The sequence below is a fragment of the Thamnophis elegans genome, chromosome 15 (assembly GCF_009769535.1).
Source record: "Thamnophis elegans isolate rThaEle1 chromosome 15, rThaEle1.pri, whole genome shotgun sequence".
NCBI classification, from domain to species: Eukaryota; Metazoa; Chordata; class Lepidosauria; order Squamata; family Colubridae; genus Thamnophis; species Thamnophis elegans.
In genome coordinates, this window is record NC_045555.1 from 38,693,045 (window position 1) to 38,715,003 (window position 21,959).

General features: G+C 41.6%; 2 protein-coding genes across 2 annotated transcripts in view; both read right to left on the bottom strand.

Moving 5' to 3' along the window:
* Positions 1 to 7,204: 7,204 nt before the first annotated feature.
* On the bottom strand, positions 7,205 to 17,796 carry TFAM (transcription factor A, mitochondrial). The gene is made up of 7 exons (XM_032231677.1): positions 17,639 to 17,796; positions 15,052 to 15,185; positions 13,595 to 13,665; positions 12,996 to 13,192; positions 11,724 to 11,841; positions 9,507 to 9,563; positions 7,205 to 7,666 (listed from the first exon to the last, which is right to left on the bottom strand). The coding sequence occupies exons 1-7, from the start codon at positions 17,704 to 17,706 to the stop codon at positions 7,526 to 7,528; spliced, it is 786 nt and encodes a 261-aa protein (XP_032087568.1). The 5' UTR covers positions 17,707 to 17,796; the 3' UTR covers positions 7,205 to 7,525.
* A 1,423-nt stretch (positions 17,797 to 19,219) lies between these two features.
* The window catches only part of UBE2D1 (ubiquitin conjugating enzyme E2 D1), a 40,568-nt gene continuing 37,828 nt past the window's right edge, over positions 19,220 to 21,959 (bottom strand). The window contains exon 7 of the mRNA XM_032232061.1: positions 19,220 to 21,956. Coding sequence (XP_032087952.1) covers positions 21,911 to 21,956 — 46 coding nt within the window. The 3' untranslated portion in view covers positions 19,220 to 21,910. The remainder of the gene's footprint in view (positions 21,957 to 21,959) is intronic.

The window sequence follows — 21,959 nt, forward strand, 5'->3', positions numbered from 1 at the left end:
CTGTTCAGGGCTCAAGCCATGTGGACTCGTCCAACAATAAACCATCTTTCCAAGCAGCCTCCATGTCTCCAGTGTCTTTTCCCCCACTTGGAGCTGAACCCAGAAGGACATTTCTTTCAACAGTTGTAACTGTGAATGACGGTCATAAGTCATTTTTTTTGTCAGTTAACTTGGAACGGTCACTAAATGAACTGTTATAAGTTGAGGACTACCTGTATTCAATGGATCCTGAGTGATGTGCTCTGCTTTCCAACCCGGGGCTGACCCTGGAACCCTGCTGGTGCTTTCTACACCACAGCTTAGTTATTTCCTAAATATTCAGTTACACAGTCCTCCAGTTCCAAGAGTTTATTCAGTGGCCGTTCGAAGTCACAACGGCACTGAAAGCAGTTCATTTAGTGACCGGAGTTACAACACATGGGGAAAAAAGTGACGGAACTATTTTTCACACTTACGACCATTGCAGCATCCCTATGGATGGTCTCGTGAACAAAATTCAGACAGTTGGCAACTGACCCACAGGTCTTGAGTTTTGACACCCCCTGCTGTAGAGTCTGTCATCTGCAACTCTATAACTGTCCCATTTGGTTTTGCAACCAAGGACAGACTCAGACTTCAGAGGATAATCAGAACTGCAGAAAAAAATAATTACTACCAACCGGCCTTCCATTGAGGACTTATAGCAATAGCAATAGCAGTTAGACTTATATACCGCTTCATAGGGCTTTCAGCCCTCTCTAAGCGGTTTACAGAGTCAGCATATTGCCCCCAACAACAATCCGGGTCCTCATTTTACCCACCTCGGAAGGATGGAAGGCTGAGTCAACCCTGAGCCGGTGAGATTTGAACAGACGAACTGCTGAACTGCAGTCAGCTGAAGTAGCCTGCAGTCCTGCATTTAACCACTGCGCCACCTCGGCTCATGCATACACTGCAGGAGTCAAAAAGAGGGCTGTGAAACCAATTTCATTGTATTTATTTTGTACAATGACAATGAAGACTATACCATGCTATAAAACAGCTACAGACCCCTCACATCCTGGACATAAATTTTTTCGATTTCGCTGTTTCGAAAATGCTATAGAGGTGGGGTGTTAGGGGGGAGGGTAGGGTAGGGTAGGGTGGGACATATACTATGAGTTAGATTTCAATGTAATGCGATTTCACATGTATACTGTTTCTCTTTAATTTCTTTAATAGGACAAGCTAAATACATTGACAGATAGTAGAAATACACCAAGGGGAGGAGGAGTGGGATAGAAGAAAAAGGGGTAGAGAGAGCGGGAGAGAGGATGGGAGGGAGGGTGAGAAGGAAGGGAGGGAGTGGACTGGGAGAGAGGAGTGGTAGGGGGAGGGGAAGTAGGGTAGAGGGGGATGATGGAGGGAAGATAGTAAGTTGGAGGGGGGCGGAAGAAAGAGGTGTATGGAGAGCGGAAGAGGTATATTGGGTTTCTATTTGAGTTTGAGTTGATTTTATTCATATTTCTGGGGGTATTGCTGACAAGAGGAACTGCTGTGATTATTGTTTAATGTTCTATGGCCCCGGTTATGCACAGTATATATGTGACTGTAGGAAAATGAAAAATGGAAAATAAAAACATTTTAACAAAAAAAAAAAAAGCATTAAAAAAATGCTATAGAGCACTGCACCAGGGGTGGGTTTCTCGCCCCGTTCCAACCGGTTCGGTTGGAAAGGGGCCGGCGGCATCCTCATGCATGCGCACGGTGCACGCATGCGTACTAGCGTCTGCGTGACGCTCCAGCTGCTCCTGGATAATCGCGCAGGCGCTGTATGCGTCCTGCGCATGCGTGGAAGCGCAGAACTCGTCAAAACCGGGTAAGGACCGCGGGCGGGCGGGCCCTTCGCCGTTCCCGGAAGTTACTTACTTCTGGGTTCAGCGACCAACCGGTTCGCAGGGACCGCCACGAACCGGTTGAAACCACCCCTGCACTGCAGATCAAAACAACTAGACCAGTGTTTCTCAAGCTTGGCTACTTGAAGATGTCTGGACTTCAACTCCCAGAATTCCCCAGCCAGCGAATGCTGGCTGGGGAATTCTGGGAGTTGAAGTCCAGACATCTTCAAGTTGCCAAGCTTGAGAAACACTGAACTAGACACAAGAAGTTTCCCCCCCGAATGCCTAAAAAATAATCTACTCTACTAAACAAATAATTCCCTCAACTGTCAAACTATTCACTAAGGCTGCATTACTATTAGTCTTCTCATGGTTCCTATCGCCCACCTCCTCCCACTTATGACTGCATGACTGTAACCTTGTGGCTTGTATCCTTATGATTTATATTGACAGTTTCCTGATTATTTGTATCTCATGACTATCATTAAGTGTTGTATTTTATTATTCTTGATGAATGCATCTTGTCTTTTTATGTACAGAGCATATGCATCAAAGACAAATTCCTTATGTGTCCAATCACACTTGGCCAATAAAGAATTCAATTCAATTCAATACTATAGTTTCTACCTAGTTAGGCAGAGGCTTATCAGCAATATTCAAATTGTATGTTCCTTCCTTCTATTTATTGGAATTTCTCTCCCTCACACAACAGCCCAAATCTCAAATCTGTTCCAATATCTCCAAAATTCTGGAGTGGAAGAAATATATTAGGATTCCTTCTGCTGACACAAACTATGACACAAGAGCTGTGGTGGTGTGGTGGTTAGAATGCAGCACTGCAGGCTACTTCTGCTGATCACTGGCTCCCAGCAGTTTGACAGTTTGAATTTCACCAGGCTCAGCCTTCCATCCTTCCAAGGTTGGTAAAACGAGGACCCAGATTGTTGGGGGCAATGTACTGACTCTACAAAACCTCTTAAGAGGGCCGAAAAACACTGTGAAGTGGTATATATGTCTAAGTGCTACCGGCTGCCATTTGGAAGAGGCAAGAGATCAGCTGGCCGGATCTCCTCTGCCCTGGCTCTGCTCAGACTTCTACCTTGCAAACTAGTTTGGGTGAAAAAGGGAAACCGCAGGCCGCACTTGGGAATGAAAGGCCACATTCATCGCAGGCCTTTTGCTGAAGCCACTCAGTTCCAGCAGCTCAACGCCATCCTCCACGAGCTGAACCTGCTGGAGCGGGTGAGCGCCGACACCGTGACGCACGTGCTGCACGGGATGATCAAGGAGCGCGTGGAGTGGCGCTGCCGGGGCGAGTGCGAGTGCTCCTTCCTCGCCGAGTTCCAAGAGTGGATAGAGAAGGTCATTGGCTGGCTCAGCAGGGTCTTCCTGCAAGAGAATGCCGGGGCGTCCCTGCCCAGCAGCCCCCTGAAGCGCTGGCGGTTCCACGTCCAGAGGTTCTGCTACCGCCTGTATGCCAGCTTGTGCATCGAGGAGCTCTACAGCATCATCCACGATTTCCCGGAGTCGAAGCCTGCAGTGGAAGACCTGAAGTATTGCCTGGAAAGGACCAATCAGCGGCAGCAGCTCCTGACCTCCCTGAAAAGCGCCTTGGAACTACGGCTGCTCCATCCTGGGGTGAACACTTCGGCCATCATCACCCTCTACATTTCGGCCATCAAAGCCCTGCGGGAGCTGGACCGCCTTCGTTTTGCGGCCTCAAGAACGGCATTTTAACTAGTGTGCTGAGTGTGAGAGTGAATGTGCCCACTTTTAATTTCATTAATTTAATTATTTTTATCGCTGTATTGTATTTTAATGACTACTGTGGGGTGCGTCTGAGCAGAATGTTTGTTGGGTGAATATGATGGGGGCCCGGATCTGCCCTTCATCCTAGAGTGAATGGTATGTGTGGCCTGCCGGGAAGAATGGGAGCCATGGGAGAGGGGGGAGGTCGGAGCATTTCGGTTACAACCAGGAGGGGCAGATATGACGTGAGCTGTAGGGCTAGCCATTACCGGGGAAGGACTCGCTACATTACAGCGATTCTTTGTTCCGGCCCCTCAGGCTCACCTCAAGAACCTGGTGGCAGAGGAGATCAGGGCCCTGGTCTCAGGTTGCTGCTGCTAAATGCCAGGTCTGTTGTGAATAAGGCTCCCCTCATCCGGGACTTAATATTAGACGAGGGGGCAGACCTGGCATGTATAACCGAAACTTGGCTGGGCCAAGAGGGAGGAGTCCCCCTCTCAGAAATGTGCCCAGATGGGTTCCAGGTGCTCCACCAACCACGACACCAGGGGAAGGGGTGGGGGAGTAGCAGTGGTTGTCCGGGAGTCGTTAGTCCCTTGCAGGATCCCTGCCGCAGAGATTGTGGGGTGTGAGTCTCTTCTTGAAGTTGGACCTAGGGGTTCAAGTGGGCTTGTTCCTGACGTACCTCCCAGCTGCGTCATGACAGCCCTGCCTACTGTGCTACTAGAGGCAGTAGCCGGGTTGGCGGTAGAGTTCCCCAGCTAATGGTGCTGGGGGACTTTAATCTACCGTCTCTCGGCGAACACTCTGAGGGGGCACAGTTCATGGCCTCCATGACAACCATGAACTTGACCCAAGTAGTTCAGGGTCCAACTCATAGAGAGGGACACACACTCGACCTTGCATTTCTCTCGGGGCAGTGGAGACGTGATCTGGAATTAAGGGGAATAGAGACCTCACCCTTGTCATGGTCAGATCACTCCTTGCTGAGTTTTGACTTCAGAACACTACTCCCTCACTGCAGGAAGATGGAACCAATTAAGTGGTTCCGCCCCAGGCGCCTGATGGGCCCGATGGGATTTCAGAGGGAGCTTGGAGAGATACCTGACTCCCTTGCCCGCAATCCGAACAAATCCTTAGTCGCTGCCTAGAATGTTGCGGCGACTGAGGCACTGGACCGGATTGCGCTTTTGAGGCCTCTCCGTAGCAGTGGATCCAGGAGGGCACCTTGGTTTACCGAGGAACTCCGGGAGATGAAGCGCCAAAAGAGACGCCTAGAGCGACGTTGGAGGACTAGTAACTCTGAATCTGATCGAACACTACTAAGAGCCTTTATTAGGACTTACCTAGTGGCGATACGGGCGTCAAAATGCACGCACTTTTCTGCTCTTATTGCGTCCACAGAATCCCGCCCAGCCACCCTGTTCAGGGTGACCCGCTCCCTCCTGAAAGGTGAGGGAGTGGGGGAACCCATGCAGGGAAGAGCTGAGGAATTTGTTCAGTTTTGTCGGATAAAATTACTCAGTTTCGGACAGACCTTGACTCCGCTTGGGCAATACCAGCCGAGATGCCGAGGGTAGGTCTAAGTCGGACTTCCTGGGATGAGTTCAAATTTGTCACCCCTGAGGAAGTGGACAAGGCCATGGGAGCGATGAGCACCTCCACCTGCTTACGGGACCCGTGCTCCTCCTGGCTGGTCTCGACCAGCAGGGAGGTGACTCAAGGCTGGTTCCAGGCGATTACCAACAATCTTTGCAGGAGGGGTCTTTCCCGCAACCACTAAAGGAAGCGGTGGTGAGACCCCTCAAGAAGCCTTCCCTGGATCCAGCTGTCCTGAAAAACTACCGTCCTGTCTCCAATCTTCCTTTTCTGGGGAAGGTTGTTGAGAAGGTGGTGGTGCTTCAACTCTGATGGACCTTGAATGAAGCGGATTATCTGGATTCCTTTGTCTGGTTTCAGGCCTGGGTACAGCACTGAAACCGCTTTGGTCGCACTGATTGATGATCTCTGGCGGGCCAGGGATAGAGGACATTCCTCTATCCTGGTGCTTCTTGACCTCTCAGTGGCTTTCGATACCATCGACCATGGATCCCTCTGCGACGTCTGGAGGTGGAGTGAGAGGAACCGTTCTACGGTGGTTCTCCTCTTACCTCTCCAGTAGGTCGCAGTCAGTGTTGGTCGGGGGACAAAGGTCAACCTCCAGGCCCCTCAAATGTGGGGTGCCACAGGGTTTGGGTCCTGTCCCCCCTCCTATTTAACATCTACATGAAGCCGCTAGGTGAGATCATACGACGGCATGGATAAAGTACCATCACTATGCAGATGATACTCAATGGTATCTATCTGTCCCATGCCAGCTCAGCGGCAGACGTGATGTGCCGATGCCTGGAAGCTGTCAGAATCTGGATGGGATGAACAAATTGGTACTCAATCCTGACAGACCGAGTGGCTTTGGATGTTGCCCCCGAGGGACAGTTCAGACAGTTCGTCCTTGATCCCGGGGGGTGAAAAATTTACACCCCTCAGAGAGGGCTTGCAATTTGGGGGTCCCTCCTGGATTCACAGCTGACACTTGAACACCATCTGTCGGCTGTGACCAGGGGGGCCTTTGCCCAGGTTTCGCCTGGTACACCAATTGTGGCCCTACTTGGACAGGGGGGCACTTCAGACGGTCACTCAGGCCCTGGTCACCTCAAGGCTTGATTATTGCAATGTGCTCTACATGGGGCTACCCTTGAAAGTGTTCGGAGACTACAGCTAGTCCAGAATGCACCGCGCAAGCGATATTGGGTGTACCGAGATACATCCATATTACACCTGTCCTCCGTGAGCTGCACTGGCTGCCAATTGGTCTCCGGACGCAATCAAGGTATTGGTTATTACCTTTAAAGCCCTACATAGCTTAGGACCAGCCTATCTACGAGACCGCCTACTGCCATACACCTTCCAACGGCCGATAAGATCCCACATGGTGGGCCTCCTTCAGATACCATCAGCCAGACAGTGTCGGCTGATGGGCCCCTGGAGGAGAGCCTTCTCTGTGGCTGCTCTGACCCTGTGGAATCAGCTACCCCCAGAGGTCCAGACTTTACTCACTCTCATGGCCTTCAGGAAGCTGTTAAAACCTGGCTGTTCGGCAGGCCTGGGGCTGTTGACCTTAGTGTTAAAGTCCAGCCCGAATAGAATGTATGTGTGTTGTGAATTTTAAAACTATTTTTTAGTTATTTTGCTTTTCTTTTTTTCTTCTTTCGTTGTAAGCCGCCCCGAGTCCTCTGGGATTGGACAGCCTATAAATTTAATAAATGAATGAAAATTTAATAAATGAAATGCTAAGTGCTATTACAGTACTAATCACTCTGCCAGATCTAAACAGCAATACTAATATATTTTGCATAAACCTTATTATAGTTCATTTTTTGCAATTGTTTTATGTGTATATTCATATGTGCTGTTACTAGACACAAATTAAAATGCATCTTCCAAATACTATTGAAAATTTGTGAACCAATGGTTTAATTACATGACTGAAATTTGTTATATATAAATATTTCACTGCAATAAATATTTCAATTAAATTCCTCTAAATCACAAGACACCGGTTTATACTTCAAGGTGTTTTAATTAAAAAAAAAATCCTATGTCCAGAAAAAAAAATACAACCGTTCTCATGATTAGCAATCACTTAAATTTCCACAAACTTGATTATAAATGCTTGACTGTTTACAAAAAAAAGGAAAATACTTGTATTTATGGGGAATAACCCTCAATAAATGACAAATGACTTTCACTTGCAGTCAGGAATAACGTAATACATTTTAAAACTTATTCCTCAGATGGCTTTACTCTTGCACTGGTTTTATTTGTTGCTGATGAAACAATATTGCTTTCCAAATATTTATTTTCAGCTTAAAGGTTCTGTTTCAGGTTTCTTTCGTTTTCCGTATCATTGTGAATTTATAATTTAGAACATCTCCACGCCCACTTGCTTTCATTTGCTGTTCCCATGATCTCATTTCATTTGCGTAGCGAATCTTATCATCTTCTGCAAGCTGGCTGTAGACCTGTAAAGCAGTATATAAGCTACTCACATATGTTAAGTCACAATCTTTAACCGCATTTTGATTAATCCCAAATTGAAAGCAATTCGTATGAATTGTGCAAAGGTATAAACCAAAATTTACAAACCTTTATGGCTTGGTCTGCATAATTTTCTAAACCAAAATCAAATGAACCTCATTATGATTTAGCTTCATGTATGAAGCAGTTACAAAGAAATGGGGTTCCAAAAATGGTGAATTTCTCTGCACAAATTGTCAAAAAACAAATGAAGAATTTCTCTGCAAAACCTCAGTCATCTGTAATGTTTCGCAGGATTTAACATTATATAGGAGCTCTTTATACAAATCATGTAAATTCCTATGAGGGGGAGGGAATGAGAGCTTGGTTAGCTATGATCCTTTTTCTGTTTGAAACAGACAAGATAAGCCCTCATATTTGGCAAGTGGAATTATGCATTAATCAGTATGTTAAAGTGAAAAAAAAATGGACCTTAAGGCAAATTTGCTCATACTATTAACTTAAAATAACAGATGTTGTCAAAACTACAAATATTGTTTCAGCTTTTCAATATTATTTAATTTTGTAATATCTACCATTAAAATACTGCTTGCATTTTAAAAAGTACTGTCTGCATGAATAAAGCAGGCATTGGTGAAGAATTTGTTGATGAATTAATGGTCATATAAGAGCTCCTTTTAATAGCTATGCCTATTATTTAATAATCAATAAAACGAGGCTTCATAATTGTATTTTTAAGCAATAGGAAAATCTGATTCCCTTGAGTATCAGGTCTCAGCCTGAAATTATTGATTTCAGGTTCAATTTCCCCAGTTATTTGGAGGAAAGCTACGGTCTGGGTTACAAGTAGTGCTCAACTTACAAGGGCAATTGGAGCTGGGATTTCCATCGCTATCTGAAGTGGTTGTAAACTAAACCCAATGATTGTTAGGTAAGACAACATCTTGCTGGCAGGAAGCTGCAAATCCCATGTCAGCAGGCAGGTAACTGGTTGCTGTCGGGTGAGGGAGGGAGCAATAGAGTCCGCAGGAGTGTGCGTGGAGACCACAGTACACCAAAAGCACAGAGGGCTAAGAAAAGGTATGCAGAGTAGGGAGAGTTATCTCAGCAACTTGTGGCCTTCTATTCTAGTTTGCCCACTGATTTTCTAGGGAAGGTTGCAAATGGTAATCATGTGATTATTGCAACCAATCATAAGTCACAATCAATATATGACTGTGAGGGTGCTGATGGCTGGAACTGATGATCAGTCCTAACTACCATTCGTTCAATGGTGGTGTAACTTAGAATGATTGATGACAAAATGATGGCTGAGACGACCTATGCTGAATTTCAAACCGGATAGCCAGTCATACCTGTGCACCAGTATACATATATAATTTCATTCAGAGGAGAGAAAAAATCAGAGTTCTCTATGAATTGTAGTAGGACAGCCATGTTTACTCTTAGGACAGCCAAAAATAAAGAGTCTGGTATACCTTTTTCAAATAACAAATTTTATGGAATGGCATAACTTCATGAGACATAGCTTATTTCATCTCATGCTTTATGAATGAGCAGATTTAAACATTTCAATAATACATTTTCCCTGATCTTTTTTCATCTGATAAAAAAATCATAAATCAGACATAATAGGCCAATAGCCCTAGGTTCATATAAACGTATTTCCAATAATTAGAGCTATGAAATAGACAATAATTCATTTCACAACAGGGCATTCAATTATCAACATTCCAAAATTCTTGGCTATAGAATTAAATATGATAAGATTCCTAATTTAGATGTAAGGTTAAACTTGGCATCAATACCAGTTTTATGATGTACCTGCTTTTGAGGACTGGCCATATTTTTCCATTCTTCACATAAAGCTTTAAATCTTTCCTACATGAAAAAAAAAGAATAATTCACTAAAATTATGTGGAAATCCCTTAGTCACTTTATTTGTTCTGTACTTACATTGGACATTTGTATTACTCTAAAATGAGACTACCAAAAGATCCAAGATAAACAAATTATAATTAATTTTATACTCTTCTTCAGTCAATTTATGGTACTTGTGAGAATCTACAAGTACAGTTATAATTTTAAATGATTCACAATTAATAAAATTACAGTCAGCAAAATTAATTTTTGTGAGAATTATGGATGAACCAGAAATGAAAAATGGAATGGCAAAAGAAGAGTTGATAAATTATAAAGAACCTTCCTTAATTCTTACTTGCTAGTTAATTTAATAACTAAAGGACACTAACATTGCTTTCAGAAATATGTGGTTTCTTCTCTGCAGATTTCCAAAGCCAGAGAATGACCTATTGTTGAAACTGGAAATAATATCTAAACTATTAAACTAGCTGCTAAAAAAAGAGGAAATTAGCAAGAAAAAAAATCAGAGATAAAATTGTTACTATTATATTGTCTGAAAACCAATTCAAGATGCAATCAAAATATAAAAAGATCCTATTAATTCCCTGAACATAATCTAGTTTTTAATGTATTATGTCATATATTGGGTCTAACCATTGTATGTTTATGTGAAAGTACGGCTTTCAAATCAAGGATAGACCTCAGAAACAAGTCCTTAGTGAATAAACTTACTTTTTGGCTATTAAGGGTCATATTGACATGACCATCCGGGAATTTTAAATGAGTCATTTCAGGCATTTTGGAAGTGTTTCAAATTCAGAGTTTTCTGTAATGTTCAAAATAGCCAACTTTAAGCTGAAACCGTCTTATTTTTTTGCACTTGACATATTTCAAAGTGAAAATGTTTTGTGCACCCATTTTTTTTACACTGATTAGCTCTAGATATTAGATTTAAAACAAAATTAGTTGTTGCCCATTTCTGATGACCCAAGATTAAATTTCAGTATGAATTCTAAGATCTTCCAATTTTGGTCGTAAAAGAAATTTCTTACTTTGGACTTCATGCAAAGCCAAGTAGGTAACTCATTAGTTTACAGCTTCCCATTTGTACTTACAGTGATTCCATTTGGCTAGATACAAAACAATAATTTCATGTAATTCATCATAAATTCTGCCCTGTATATTAACTGTTCTGATGTGTGAATTTTGATTGATTCCTATCATTAAGGGCTAATAAGTTGGCAGAAATGTTAACTGTTGAAAAGTTCTCTCTAACCCTGGGGGCTTTTCTCTTTCCCTTGAAGCCTAATAGATTGGCACAGCCTCTTTATGTGCTTTGCGTGAACTATGTTTTAAGCTTAGACCAGCACTTTTGTGAAATTTCATGTTTAAAATGTTATAAATAAAATATTTTCTATCCCCCATATAATGTATCCTTTAGATGAAGAATTCTCAAACTACATGATATGAAAAACTTGGGGGAAAGTATCACCTTAAAAACAAATCTGAAGGTTTTAAAAGCAGATCATGCAAAGCTCAGGTTGTGCCAAAACTCATTCTGGGGCTTGGTCCCTTCTTTGATTTCACAAGCCCACACAGTCCAGGTACCCCCTAGAGTAACAAAATTAAAACTCAGTCATTAAAATTAGGTGATACGGGTAGCCTTCAACTTATAACAGTTCATTTAGTGGACTGTTCTAAGTTACAACAGCACTGAAAAAAGGGACTTGACTATTTTTCACACAACCGTGTAGCATTCCCATAGTCACACTATCAAAATTTAGGGGGCTTGGCAAATGGTTCATATTTATGACGGTTGCAGTGACCTTGAGGTCACGTGAACAGCTTTTGCGACCTTCTGACAAGCGAAGTCAATGGGGAAGCCAGATTCATTTAACAACCGTGTTACTAATTTAACAAATGCCATGATTCACTTTAACCAACTGTGGGAAGAAAAGTTGTAAAATAGGGCAAACACCCTTAACAATGTTTCACGTAGCAACATAAATTTGTGTGATCGTGTTCATAACTTGAGGACTATCTGTATATATTTTTGTTACCATTAATTTTATTCACTGTGGGAGTTGGGGTACAGTATACCAATTCATTTCAGGAATTTGGGAGTAATACGAAGTTTAGCACTTTTTCTTTATGTTACTTGCCATCTCATTTTCTTACCTTACTTGAGGCGGCTTCGGTTTCTTGGAAATGTTCAGAAACAAAAATATTGAAGGAACTCCGACTTTTTTTTGGTTTCCCAATGCTGTCAATTCCTACAGTAACAAATGGACAGGACCTTTGTAAAACAGATGTGTTTAATGATACGGAACCCATTCAAGGAAAGTCAATAAAAAGACTGTGTACATTAAGGCAATTTAAAGGTATCCTATATCTCAGAGCTTGCTCTGAATTCCACTCCTACTAGAGACTCCAGTTTATTAGGAGAACGTTCCTTTATGAGGCACTTTAATCACTTTATTAAAAGACATTTAATTGCAAAGATTCAGAAAAATTATAAAGAACAGAAGGAATAATCTGAAAATAAGCTCACTGGCTTATAGTTAACTAGTTGATAACCCGGCATTGCCTGGGTATTTATTTATAGGGGGGAAGTGTCTGGACCAATTGTAATTTCTATTGTTGGATTTTCCCCCCTTCCAGAGGGAGTCCCCTTTGGGAGTACTGTGAAGCCTTTACCATGGCAACTCTACTGCACTGTACAGTAGAAGGAATTTATAGCAGTACAGAAGCCATTTTAAGGCACAGCAGCCTGTATCTTAACAGAATACACACACTGAGGGGTGTTAAGAGGTATCTTGCCCCAGTATTTGTTTCCAGAGAGTAAGTCATCTGTGTACCAAGTTTCGTTGAAATTGCTCTAGGTTTTTACACACACACACACACACAATTATTATATTATTGGCATTGATGAAAGTTATCATCAGTCAATCGTAAAAGGCAGTTTTACCTTGGTACATCCTTCGATACCATCAACATCAACATCTATTCCATGTCTTGGGAAGGACTGAAGAGGTGAATACAAATGCTAAATTCAGCCTGAACAATAACAATAATATAGGCTTGGAAATTGGGAAGGTACATCAATTTGATCCTGAGTTTTCATATGGTTAAATAGGGATTGTCTTTTGGTACCATTATTTTAGCTATTTTTGTTTTGATTTTTAATTCTATGTTCCACAGCTGTGAATGAGCAACTATATAATTTGAGTTAGAAATTAACTCTGATTTAGTATGTGAAATATATTCTTTGATGACATACTGTATATCTTAATCAAAAGGTGTGACCCATGTCATTTATTGTTATGTGAATAAACACAATTTAGAGGTTTCTTTATAAAAAAAATCATAAGCATACACAGTGGGTCACAGCTAGAGATAGTTTGAAAGAAAAACAAACAAACAAAATTAAGGTTCAAATGTATTTTGTACAACAACAATGTCCTCAAATATTTGGATATGAAAATAGTAAACACTACCCTCTTTATTCTTGCTTGCTTTCTTATTTCCTTCTTTATCCTTTTTTCCTCTTTCAAAGCTGCGTCCTCTACAGGATTTAGCTGAGATCTATATTTGGCCATTTGTTCTTTATATTTATCCCATTCAGGTTTCACAATTGCTTCATAATGCTAAAAATAAAGAAAACTAAATTTTGCAATAAAATGTACACATATCAAACTAAAAGGTCAAATATTAAAGAAATGATACTATATTTTTATGAATACAAGAAGCATTTCTTGTCAGTTCTAGAATTCATGATTCCTAATGTGCATGTTGCAACACTCATGTTGGAAGCAATGCTTCTGGGTTGAAAGGATTAGCCAGTGACATTACCATTGCCACTTGGGGCTCTTTTCACAGGAGCTGGAGCGAAGAATGAGAGATCATCCTGCTCCAATGCAGCACTAAGTTCTTGAACGTGGACTTGCTAACCTCCAACCCAGCATCCTAACCACATTAACAATCATACTCCATGAAAATAGCATTCTATTTGTAAGCAAAAAAATAATATAGGACAAAATTATACATACTTCCTTTTCATGTTGTGGTAATTCCCTCCAGATACGCGCTATCTCTTTCATCAGCTGATGATGGTTCAGGTCTAGATAATAACAATAATATAATAGTAATAATAATCTATAAAGATTTAAAGTTTACATGACACATGTATATCAGAGCTGGTACATTAAATCAAATTTTAGTATCCATACCATTCACATTTACCCCAATTATCTGAGAAATCTAAACAAGAGATTTAATGAGCAAACTATATTTCTTAACTAACTTTACTCACAGTTCTTTTACATAACAAGAAAAAGGGATAATGGCTTTTTAAGGAGATTGTCCTCTTGGGGGGAAAAATCATAACAGTAGATTCCAATGGTGTCATTACTGGAAAAATAAAAAAAGACAGAAGGCCGTGTGGTGCATTGGGATTGGCTCCCCGCCCATGCCGCTGCCCAGCTGCTGGGCCTACTGCACCTGCCACTGCTGGCTTTGTGGGGGCTCTTCACCCTCCTGGATGCGCTGCTCTTGGCTGCCATGCTGGGCTGCTCCTGTCTGGTGCAGGGCAATTCAGCCCAGACCTACGAACTCCCGAGTGCCTCACCCACCATTGCCTTTGGGCTGTGCCACTCCCTGTCCTGCGTGAGCTCCATCGCGGTCCTGCAGCCTTCTCATTGGAGCAAGACATGTAACTCAATATTACCTATGCAGCTCCAGAGCAAACATCTACCTTCCCTGTATAGGATTACAAGGCTGGAGGCCTCTACACCCTCACTGGCCACCTCTGCCTTCCCTCTGCAGGATTGCAAGGTTGGAGGCCTTCGCTGACCAACCTCGTCCCACCTGGGCCGGCTCAGCAGCCAGGGAAAATGGGGTTTTAGGGCACAAAGGAGGAAGGGGCAACATCCCCTCCTTCTTCCATCTGTCTGTCTTGCTGCAGAGCCTCCAAGGAGGGATGCAGCCACACTTCAGTGGGCAGGAGCTCCTGTCTGGCCTCTAGTCTTGCATCTTGCTCCAGCGAGGGATGCAGGCTGGGGGCTCAGCAACCAGGGAAGTTGGGGTTTGGGGGTGCAAAGGAGAAAGGGGCAGGCTCCCCTCCCAAACCCACTGTAGGGCCGTTACGGAGCTTGCACAGGGGAGGGAGGGATCTGGGCCGAGTTACCCCGCATCAGGCAGGAGCAGCCCAGCAGGGCAGCTGAGAGTAGCATGGACAGGAGGGCAAAGAACCTCTGCGAGACCAGCAGCAGGAGATGCTGCAGGTCCAGCAGCCAGGCAGAGGCATAGGGGTCTTATTTTCGGGGTGGGGGGGAGGTATATGCATAACATATAACAGATTTTTGTGGAATTTATTTTAGTTTACTAACAAATATTTTTACAATATTTATAACCTGCCCAACTCTGAACTGATTACAACTAAATTCAATAAAAGTAAATTAAATAGCTATCAAGGAAACTAATTTCTTAACTTTATAGACAAACTTACCTGGATATTTTTTCTTGTAAAAGTCACGCTGTGTATTTAGAAAAGTAAGGTATGATGACTGAGGACGCTTTGGAGAACTGTCAGAACTAAAATATTTTGAAAAACATTTTTCCAGTGAAGGAATGGCAGTGCATCTATGGTAGACAGAAATAAAAATATCAACTATTAATACATCTAAACTGTAATAGTAGCATATAAATAATGGGAAACTAGGCATTGTTTAAAAAAGCACAAACTGAAGAGTCTAAGAAAAAGCAGTCACTAATAAAGGAGAATATTTGTAGTTCAGGATTGAAATTAAGGGTCCTTGGTGCATTCTGAACTTGGTTGGTTTTTTTTGCAGACGTTTTATTACCCTGGTTATATCATCAGTGCAAAAAAATGACTCAGTTATAACGATATCCTAATTACAAAATTAGAAACAATGTCCTAATTAAAACATTTTAACCTAAACCCAGAACAAAATCACCAAGGTTTTAAAGTTGCACCTTAACTTTTTCCAAGGTAGTTATGGAACATCAAAGTGAAAACAGGAGGAAAATAAACAGTAAGAAATAAATATTACATAAGAACACTTTTGTCTGAATTCTATATAAAATTAATCACAATGTTAAAAGTTCACAGACTGCACTAAGCCAACTTTTCTCAATCTGGAAGAGCTCTTTAAACAATTTTCAGATCTTGCATTAAAATTGCAAAAAACACACAAAAAGCTTCACAAATCAGATCAAATCTAAAAAATCCACATTTTACAACATTTAAAAGCAATAAATAGCCCGGAAGGAGAATCACGGCAGCTGGAAATTCCTACCACCGCAAGTGGTAATACTGGGAAGCGCGCAAAATTCAAAAGAGAACCTTTCTCTTTTTCAACCTCTGGCAGAATCCTAAAGCCCACAAAATCCATAACATGGCAAGGACTCATAATGCCAGATGGCTTATTTCTGTCTTAGCAGTATGTGCCCATTATAGCAAAAAAAACTTTAGAAGAGTATAAATCACAGTTGGAAAATGTGGTTGGTTTTTTTTTGGCTTATTGATCGGAATGGCGCAAGGTGCTGCTTTAGCGTGCTTTCGCTTTGCCCTGTAGCCCAGTGTTTTTCAACCACTGTGCCGCGGCACACTAGTGTGCCGTGACATAGTGTAAGGTGTGCCGTGGGAAAAACACTTTATATATAGTCAATATAAGCACAGAGTTAAAAAATTTTAACATTTTCTAATGGTGGCGTGCCTCGTGATTTTTTTCATGAAAAAAGTGTGCCTTTGCACAAAAAAGGTTGAAAAACACTGCTCTAGCCAAAACACTTAACCCATTCTTAGTTTATAAACACAAATTTAAAAAAACAACAACAATAAGGTGGATACTAAATAGAGATATATACACCCTTCTCAAATCCCTTAAGTGTATTAAAAACCAGTACATACGTTCTAATAAAAGCTTCTTTACGCAAATGCCTATTTATAATTCAAAAGAAAGGCAGGAAGGAACCCAATGAAGACATTCCCAATAAAATAACCACGGGATGAAAAACTAAACGGTCATAAGGCTCAGAACAAAGAAGTTCAGTAATTTAGCGCATTTTATCTTAAATAATAGTAATCTGTATTCAGCAGGGTCCTTTCTTTCCCAGATTAGGAAAAGGCAGGGAGGTGAAGTCTGGAATAGGGCGACCATTTGTCTACAGTGGTGTAGGGTTTCCTGCCTAAACAGGGGGTTGGACTAGAAGACCTCCAAGGTCCCTTCCATTTATTATTCTGTACTATACATAATATTCCCCCCTTTCTAATTCCTGCCTCTATTCTAAACTTAAATGGCTCAAGTCTTATATTGGTGTTCCCGTTCTGTTCCTGTAATCCAGGGGGAGGATTTTTTATCGCCAGAGAGCATAAGTCGCTCTTCTAAAAAGCTCGTGATTTTATTTTATTATTTTATTATTATTTTATTATTATTATGAGCCAAGGCGGCGCAGTGGTTAAATGCAGCACTGCAGGCTACTGCTAGATCAGCAGGTCAGCGGTTCAAATCTCACCGGCTCAGGGTTGACTCAGCCTTCCATCCTTCCGAGGTGGGTAAAATGAGGACCCGGATTGTTGTTGGGGGCAATATGCTGACTCTGTAAACCGCTTAGAGAGGCCTGAAAGGCCTATGAAGCGGTATATAAGTCTAACTGCTATTGCTGCTATATATTGCTATTTTATAAATGCCTCCCGCTCACATTCTAAGTACAAAATTACTATATATCCCACCCACCCGCAACCTCCTCTTCTGAAACAGGCGCCGGTGCTTCGGCCCCCTCAGGTCTTAGCCACACAAACCGACCTCCAAAAGGATAAGAAAAACAACGGAGAAAGGTGGGCATGAGGCGGTAGGTACGAGCCGCATCTTTACGGGCCTGCAAACGGCCGGGGACGTTGGAACCGCCCCCCACCCCAAATCGGTCAGGAGGGACCAGGCCGTCGGAAGGTCGTTTTTTTTTTTTAAAGCGGCGTCGAGTTACCACCCTTTGCGAACCAGCGCCGAACGAAGGTCAGCGGGACGGACGCAGAGACCACGACGGGGGAGAAGGAAAGCGGGGGCTTGCTTTACCTGAGGACGCCGCGTGGCTCAGACACGGATACCGAGGCTATCAGGCGAGCGAGCAGCGTTGCCGCCATCGCGCTCTTTTCCCCTCAGGCGACCCTCGCGCCTCCGCCCTCTCCCACCCCCCCCCGGCCCCGCGCGCAAGCGAGACAGCCCAAGGGCGACCCGGATGTTCCTTTGCCGCCGACATAAAGGGAGGCGGGACTCCGCTCGGCACATGCGCACAGGCAGCCCGAGAGCTGAGGGAACACACTCTTTGGGGTTAGGCCAAGTTCCGGTTTCTATGCCCCTAGTCCATAAAGTCTACAATATGGAAAGGAAAGAGAAGGTGGTTGTTGTTATTATTATTATTATTGGCCACCGACAAAGAAGTAGGTTTTGTTGCCGATATCTCGGGATAACGGTGGGAGCCAGCCGTGACCCCGCCCCCGAAAGTCCTTTGGTGACACACGTGCGTTCGATCGCTTTGGCGGGAAATTCATTATCTACGGAAAAACCAATCAGGGAACAGGGAGACTTTATTCCCGCCTACGCCGGAATAAGCGGTAAAAAATGGAGGCGGGCTCAATGGACCACATGTCTGTCAAGTCCTCCCAGAGACAGAACGGGGGTGGGGAAAAGGAAAGGATGGCGCATGCGTGCTACTGTCTGAAAGCGGCGACAGTAGGGGAATGAAGGCTTTGGGGGTGGAATTGAAGGCTATGGGTGGCAAGAAGCCGCCCAGAGCCTTTGGAGGACCAAGGGGTGTATCCATTTAACAAATAAGAGCCGAGGTGGCGCAGTGGTTAAATGCAGCACTGCAGGCTACTTCAGCTGACTGCAGTTCAGCAGTTCAGCTGTTCAAATCCCACCAGGCTCAAGGTTGACTCAGCCTTCCATCCTTCCGAGGTGGGTAAAATGAGGACCCGGATTGTTGTTGGGGGAAATATGCTGACTCTGTAAACCGCTTAGAGAGGGCTGAAAGCCCTATGAAGCGGTATATAAGTCTAACTATTGCTATTGCTAAATAATACTCTGCATAGTAGACGGTGGTGTCTTTCAACAGCTTGTGCTCTTATGTTTCTGGAGAATTTTTTCCCCCACTTGGGCTTCCTGGTGCTATACACCCTTCTAAAATGTACTGTATTTTTTTTAAAAAAACCTAATATTGTCTTTCGAAAGCAGCATAAATCGACTAATTTTGCTCAAGGTCATGAAACATTGAGGAAGGCTTTTGCTTATTTTGCTAATGGTGAATTAACAATGAAATATTAAGTTTGCATCTGTACCTTTATGTTTCTAGTTCTTTAATGCAAGAGCGTAAATATCTTTTATTTCTGTGAATTGTGTTGAAGAAGTGGACGCGTGATTCTTTCAATATTTCTGCGGATTATAGGAGCCATTATATCCCCCCCCCTTTGGAAGAATACTTTGGGAAATACTTTGCTCAAAGCAGCCCTACTGAATTTGTGTAATATAATTACAAAAGTTCTAGTTTTATTCATAGCACCAAATTGACATTTGGACAGTACTACCGCCCTGCTTTTTTTTTTTCATTCATAAAAGGTGAAACTGCTGGGTTAAAAATACAACTTTACAAATTGGAAGTTCAAATCAAAATTTTATTTTCATTCAAGCCTCAGCTGACATCTTCAGGCAGAAAAACACCACATCAGAAGTAGCTAGAAAGCACGCCTTATTTAACATTAACTAGAATGACTAAAGATTTAACATTTTAAGAATTTCACTGATAAAGAGATCCTTTGCTTTAGTCATACCAATAATGCCAAGTGAGGATTATACAGAAAATGGGATGGCTCAGTTAGTGCCCTCGCTAAGGCACTGTACCGTATAAACTGGCATTTGGTGGAGGGACTGAAGTTCAGACACATTTATGCCACCATAATGGATGCACCAGGACTGAGCAAATATTGAGATGGGGGTGGGTGGGTGATAAAACCAACCATCATGATTCACTTAAAAACAAAAGAAAATGACCAATTTCCAGAAAATGCACACAAAAAAATTACAGAGAATTCTTAACACCTTTTAGTTAATTGAATCTCTGGTCCGTATCTGCTTAAAAGATGTTACTGTTATTAAGGTTAGTCTGGAAGTTCAGTTGGTGAAACCAGCCTCTGAACTTCAGTTTTAAATGTCAACTGAAGACATTTGTGGTACTTAAATGATACTTCATACAATCCCATGAAGATTAAGCGGCAACCTCATTTGCACCTTTTGCTCAGCCTGAAGATTTTGCATTATGGTTAGTAAATTCCTCCGATTAAGTATACTTCAAAGCATAACAACATCTAAATAATTTCAAACCATCTTTCATATAATTTCTGTAAAGCAGATTAAACACTCTTTCACTTGACAGCCATGCAAATCAAACTACCAAATTTCACAGAGCCTATTATTAATAAGAAGAGATATGGGATATTCTGGGACAAACCTATTAAACATTTAATACAGATAAAATGTGGAAAGTCAGGATCTTTTACCACCACTTTTAAATGCTGATGACAATGTTAATAGCTTCACAAGCAATGGCATCCCTTTTTTTTTTCAAGTATAACGAAGGATTCATTTTACTGCATGGAAACATGTTTTGGCTATTTGCAGAGATGGCCTGTTTCACAGTAAGCAATGACACTAATGCAATGAAGTTTCAGTGCTATCTTATAAAGCTTCCATCTTTAGATTGTACTGAGGTAAAACAAAACAGACAAAAAACCTCTGAAGCCTAGCTGATTATTATGCATAAAATGCTCAGTAAAGACTTTTTCAAAGGCAATTAGCATGATGCAAAAATGTGGAGATTAAAATGCTAAAAAGATTATGAGTAAAGCCAAGTAAACAGAAAAATAGCCTCTGGGATGTTTGCCACATTTTGATGCATTCCAATTATGGGTTTTTGTTTGAATATTTTTTGGCTCCCAAAGCACTAAGATAAAAAAAGGGTTAACTTTTATGGCAGCAAAATCTTCTAGCTAAATTGTTTTTTTTTTTAAGAATTATTTCAGCTACAAATTAAAATGCATTTCATACTGGTTTAGTACCACAAAATCTACATTACAAAAATAATGCACTTATCTGTAAGGAACCAAAGGCTGTTTTTCCCCAAACATGCAGTATACACATACTGGCTTTAGCATTAGTTTGTGTGTAGAAATATCAGATCAAAATATTGTTATACAGCTGGGGGAAGAAGCGTTTGTGATTTTCTAAAATCAACTGTTTTCATCATAAGCACATTTTCCAAACTACTTTGCAAGCTTGAAGGTACATTTGTTTATACTGGATAAAAGTTCGATCCGCTTAGATCAATAGAATACGATGAGTAAGTAATTTGTTTAAAAGCTACAATAATGCTCTCAGGAGCATTTTCAAGCACACAGGTCAGTTATTCCCATGATACTTTATATATTGAACAATATTTTGATCTTTTCAGAGCATGCACATGTAAAGAATGTGCTAGATTTAAAGAACAGCCAAGACAAGTAGTAAAAAACATGTTTTATTTATACGGAAAAGCTTCAAGTCAATCTTGTTAACATGTCAGAGATTATATTGCCCATATGGGATAAAAAGTCAGCTGTGAATAGAACAAAATTAGTTACATTTTTTTCTACAGAGCAGTGCAATTAGTTCACATTGCAATAAAAGTATGCAACAAAATCAAAACCATGTGTTTCCCCATAATCAGCATACTGAAGATTAGAGTGCAAAGTTTGTTTTTAGAAGTCTATCAGTTTATAGAATATTCCTTTGGGAAGGAATAGTTCACTCATTTAGTAGCAATTGTATTTTTCAATACTGTGCAGAAAGTCTAAAATGAGTTGAAATATATGGTAAATAAAATATAGTCTATACAGTAAAAAAATACAAATTATACAATGAGCTAACAAAGAATGACATTCAAACAGACTTACAAGACTGACATCTCAAAGACACAGAATATTTATTATGTACCACCTAGTTTTCAGCAAAAATAGTTTGGTTGCTCTACAACTGCACTATGAATCTTGTAGGCTGGAGATGCAGATGTCCAAGTATCTTTAAAAAACATAATAAATGTCTTTTGCAAAGCATACAGAAAGGATAAATACTCTCGTCACAGTCTTCAGGTTAATTTCTGTAGTTAATTTCCTTGTTCCAGAAACACACTTATATGGGTAAAAATCAAAAAGGGCTTCATGGTACACCGAAAACAGTAAACTGTGCTCCATTTACTTCTAATTTTGAAAAACCCTAAAATTTACAGTACTCTGGTATATAAGAAAATGTCTTCAAAGTTTACATTGCATATTTCTGTGTCCATTCTCTTGCATGTCTGTTATATCTG

Coding starts and splice junctions, on each gene's coding strand:
- TFAM (XM_032231677.1), bottom strand. CDS start 17,706: ATGGCGGCAACGCTGCTCGCTCGCCTGATAGCCTCGGTATCCGTGTCT. Junction 15,186..17,638: donor GAGCCACGCGGCGTCCTCAG/GTAAAGCAAGCC, acceptor TGTCTACCATAG/ATGCACTGCCATTCCTTCAC. Junction 13,193..13,594: donor TACCACAACATGAAAAGGAA/GTATGTATAATT, acceptor CTTTATTTTTAG/CATTATGAAGCAATTGTGAA.